Raw genomic sequence first — 4,809 nt, forward strand, 5'->3', positions numbered from 1 at the left:
TTTTGGTAATAGTAGAGACTATTAAGTACAAAGAGTGAAATTTCTCTTAATTAATTACTTTATAGATGATTTAAAATTAATATTAAATAAAAAATTAAAAAGAATATTTAAGAATTTATATATTTTTAATCTAATTTAAGATTTTATTGAGTGGGAAAAATATTTATTATTTTACAAATAATTTGTTTAAGAAAAAAATTAAAATAAGAAATTATATAAATATAAATTAACTTATTTTGTTTTATAAAGAATTCAATTTTTTTTCTCTAATTTTATCAAAGAACCAAAAAGAGAAAAAAATGTTATAAGAAGATCATTTTCTTACCTTTTTCATTTCCTTACCTAAAAAATAGTTTTTTTTCTTTTTTCACGCATTTTTCATAATTATTTTATTTTATACCAAAACTCAAGCTACAAACAAAATCTAAAATAAAAATTATTGATGTAAAACACTAATGGTGTCCAACACAACTATACATTAATTGATGCAATCAAATATGGAATCCCTATTATTCAATTTTAAATTAAAATACATGAAAAATAAGAACTTCCACACCAAATTAATATGGATGAATAATATACACCATTTGAATAATATACACCATTTGAATAATGTCGAATGTTCATCCCCACCAAATTTTAGTATTTTGCACCAAATTGGTGCATATGTGATACTTACTGTCGTGCATAGGTTGCCAAAATAATGACGCAGAGCAAGGCAGGTTATCTTCATTTCTGGCCTGTTTCGATACGAAGCGAACCTTGTCTCCTTCCCTTTGGCTCCGCTTAGCTATAAATGACCATTTTGTTCGCGATAATTTCGTGATGAATTTCTTTAACTGTTTTCTTTTGAAGTATTTGTGTTGCACGAAAATTGTTCCCTGCCGAAAGCCATCTGGTTTTGGACATTTCTGTACATAACAGGTCTTTTCTATGGTTTAGAATAGTAATTGTCGGGTAATTTACATTATTTATTGAGTTCAATTTCAAGCCCTTTTTTCCCTTGCTTTTTGATCAAGTCATGGAGCGATGGAGTGGGCTGTTGAGAGTCCCATTACACGCTGATAGCAGAGCCTTTTACCAGGTTGCAGCATCTCTCTCCCTTTCACCATCTTCAAATTCCCCAATTGTAAGTTCTTTTGTTCAATTCAGGACCTTTTTTATTTTTGTGTTATCCAAATCATTAGAAACTTTTAACAATAATCTTCATACGGTTATTATATTTTTATCACTAAAGAGAACTGAGTTCCCATTTCTTGTTGTAATTTTTGAGGGGCAGATGCCGTTGTCTACAAATGCTATCTTTTTCAGTGGAGATCGAGTTATGGGGATTGAGAATCCAGTGATTGAGAGGTTTTCTAATTTACAAAACATAGCAGATATTATGGTTTCAAAAATTGGTGGCTCTGTCAATGCTTGGGTTATCGAGGCTTCGTTGTTTAATGGGCCTTTCGCTGTATATAACGACTTTATACCGTCTGTGAACCAACGGGGAGAACCAAAATCATATGACCCAACTGGGTTTCCTGCCAGTAGGTCCACCGTATCACTCTTATCAAATTGTCTACAAGAGGTGGGTGCACTTTTCAATAATCACTTTTCCCTCTTCATGGGTTTTCCATTTTCTTAACTGATATTCATTCATGTGATTTATCAAACTTTATCTGAGTAGAGTAGTTCTGTGTGTGTCTTAATCTATTAAAGGGGGTTCGTTGTGAAACCATTACTGATTTATTTTGGTCTTTAGAAACCAGATATTTATTGAACTTGAAATAAATGGCAGGCGAAGAGTGCTATGGCACATAAACATAAAGATCCAAGCCTAGCCAGCATTTCAGGGTTGCAATTTTGTCGCCCCAAAACACTCATATTTGGATTCAGCAAAGGTGGAACTGTAGTTAATCAGCTAGTTACTGAGCTTGGCTTCGCAAAGTCTAGATCATGTCAAGATAGGACACAGACAGAAGATGAAATTCAACAAATTATACCCTATATGAAAGAAGACTTCTTAGACAGCATTGCTGAGATACATTACGTGGATGTTGGACTAAATTCCGTTGGTGCATACATTACTGATGGTTACTTGGTTGAGAAACTCTCCAGACACCTTGAACAAGTACAAGGGGATAAAGGAATACGCTTTGTGCTTCATGGAACTCCCAGGCAGTGGTGTGACACCAATCGATCATGGATTCGCAACGAAAAAGACACACTGTTTCATCTGCTTCAGTCTGTAACACAAAGGAGTGGAGGAAAATTACAGGTTTGTGAGAGATTTTACTTTGCTGATAGGCAACCTGATCTGCAGATGCATTTTGAAATAATAGAGAAGTTGGATGTCAGTTAAGTGCTTTTGGAAACCCCGGAATTTATTGTCAATTTGTTATAATTGTACGCTGGGAAGTTGAACAAACAAAAGTGATTTCATTTGTGCACACTGTTTTTTAGAAACACTAAATTAGTGTTCACAAATTAAGATAAGTTATTTGTTTCTTGTTGGAATTCTAAATGCATTCAATTTCTTTAGTCCAATGTCTGCAAATAAATAGATAATATACTATATGTTAATGCTTTAAAATCATTAAGTTCAGAGATTTCTGGAATTTTGTTCAAAAAATTTATTAGGCTACAGCTTGAACAAGTAACGAAGGTTGCAGATTAAAACTGAATACTATTGAAGCTCAAAGAATATGAAAAAGGAGTGAAAATGGTGAACTACCTTCTAGAATTGTTGTACCAAAGTTGGCCGCCTTTGAGTAGGTCACGTGCATTGCACATGATCATACACAATTGGTTTTAATGAAAATCTTCACTTGATGAGGATATATCTTTGTTTGTTTGCATCATCTCATTATCCCATATTAAAAAAAAAACATTTGAATTGTGTATGCAACTCACAAACATGCCATAAGTCACTAAAAGACCTATTACAGCAAATGAAAAGAGTACAAGTATAATTACATAGAATATTTTAATTAACTGAGAAAAATAACTCTTTTAGAATTTTATATTGAAATTTAGTTAAAAAAAAATTTCCGCATAAATACATATTTTGATTCAAATTCATATTTTTCAATATGTACCAATGTTGGATATAACAAAGTGTATTGAAATATTATAGTGTTTTTTCTCTTTTAAGAAACATGTTAAATGTTTAAATGCTTGGTACCTATAAGAAATCCAAATTAGTGTAATACATTTTTACACAATGCAAAAAAAAAAAACCAATAAATTGAAAACACAATAACTTCTTCATGCCTATTTTGGATTGAATTCTACAATGACGAAGCAGGACAATACTACTAAGCAATGGTAAGCATGATAAGATACATGTAGTCTTGCATATAAAAAGGGAAAAATTAAAACAAATAAATATTCGACTTGCGATAAATACAACCAAGAGCGAGGCTTTTTTTTTTTGGTCAGGAAGAGCAAGGCTTATTATTAATCCAACATAGTTTGAATCAAATACTCCTGTTAAACCACCAAGCAGTGATCTAGTCTATATACTACCGAAAAATGTAACAGTAATTTCATATATGTGTAAGGAGCATGAGAGAGAGAAAATGCCTCTATTTCTTTTACATTTAATAAATATTGAAACAACAAGCAATGTTATGGTTAAAGAAAAAGACAGAGAGAGTGATATTGAAGCAAAACGGACCACTCTTGCATTGACGACATCATTTCCAAGGGAAGCTAAGATACCAAGACCTTCAGATGAAACTCTGCGTTCTGAAGCACATATGTCTCTCTCTATCAGAGTACTCTACCAAACAAAAGGTTAGATGAATATAGATAAAATTGTCAATCAATAATTTAGTGCAAGCATCCTAAAATGTGGGCACCTAAAAATTAGAATGTGCAGAGTTTAGTATATCCTATTCTTTAGGTGATCGTTTTATGGCCATGTGCTCACACAAAAATGTACATTCTTATATGTATATAGGTGAAGATTAAATACAACACTAAGACTTGGAAAACCCACTATAACACAGTTACTTAAGCTTATATTACATTTTAATTTCCTTAATTGTATATTACTAATTTGGAGTGTATGTTAGTCTTTTAAAACTAAAATTTGATTGAAATCTGGTAGATAATATAATTTGAGAAATGAATGCTTATTTCAGAGCTTCTATCAATAATTGTTCAAATTTGTAATTTATCAAAAAAGATAAGCTAGCAATATATTTTCATATAACATGAGCAAGTGATTATATAATGAACTGAGAACAGAATACGATTAAAGATTTGGGAAGTACTATTGATTATTCAAATTATCGGTGATTATTATAAGCAGCAGTAGTCCTTATGATGAAGAAGACATGGGCAACTTTATTTCTCAAATTGAGAAAAAGAGCTTCCCATCTTTCATCTGAAATAATGTGCAGTGTTTGATAAATTCTAACTAAATCTCTTTTCAAGAGTATTTAATAAAATTTTGCTAAATGGAGGAAGAATATTTTGTAAACTTCCTACCCCTCAAACAATATTTTGTTTGAGGGGTAGGGTAGGCCCATATTGTTTGAGGGGTAGGGTAGACCCACTTGATGGCAGGGGCTACCTACCCTTCAAACAATATTTTGTAAACTTCCTAAAGTTCGTGGGGATAGCCCATTTCTAGCTTTCCCCTAATAGCTACAGAGTGCTCGCGGGGATGTACATTCTGTATTGGAAGAAGAAATGGCCCGAGCCTTCGCCGGCAGAGATCCTCTACTTCTACAGCTTCCGCACCACTCCACGACAGAAGAACACCAAACGAGATAGATACTATGTCTTGGCGAAGTATGCAGCCTCATCGCTCGA

At 32.6% G+C, this 4,809-nt stretch overlaps 1 protein-coding gene across 2 annotated transcripts; it reads left to right on the forward strand.

Moving 5' to 3' along the window:
* Nucleotides 1-625: 625 nt before the first annotated feature.
* On the forward strand, nucleotides 626-2,502 carry LOC133777556 (uncharacterized). Of its 2 annotated transcripts, none has more exons than XM_062217225.1 (3): nucleotides 626-1,129; nucleotides 1,274-1,573; nucleotides 1,784-2,502. In XM_062217225.1, exons 1-3 carry the CDS (start codon nucleotides 1,022-1,024, stop codon nucleotides 2,345-2,347), a joined length of 972 nt encoding a protein of 323 aa, XP_062073209.1. In that variant the 5' UTR covers nucleotides 626-1,021; the 3' UTR covers nucleotides 2,348-2,502. The 2 variants fall into 2 exon arrangements, with proteins under 2 accessions (XP_062073209.1, XP_062073210.1); XM_062217226.1 differs by having other exon boundaries at nucleotides 629-1,129; nucleotides 1,280-1,573.
* The last annotated feature ends 2,307 nt before the right edge of the window (nucleotides 2,503-4,809 follow it).

Source organism: Humulus lupulus, chromosome 5 (assembly GCF_963169125.1).
Source record: "Humulus lupulus chromosome 5, drHumLupu1.1, whole genome shotgun sequence".
In the NCBI taxonomy this organism is placed as follows: Eukaryota; Viridiplantae; Streptophyta; class Magnoliopsida; order Rosales; family Cannabaceae; genus Humulus; species Humulus lupulus.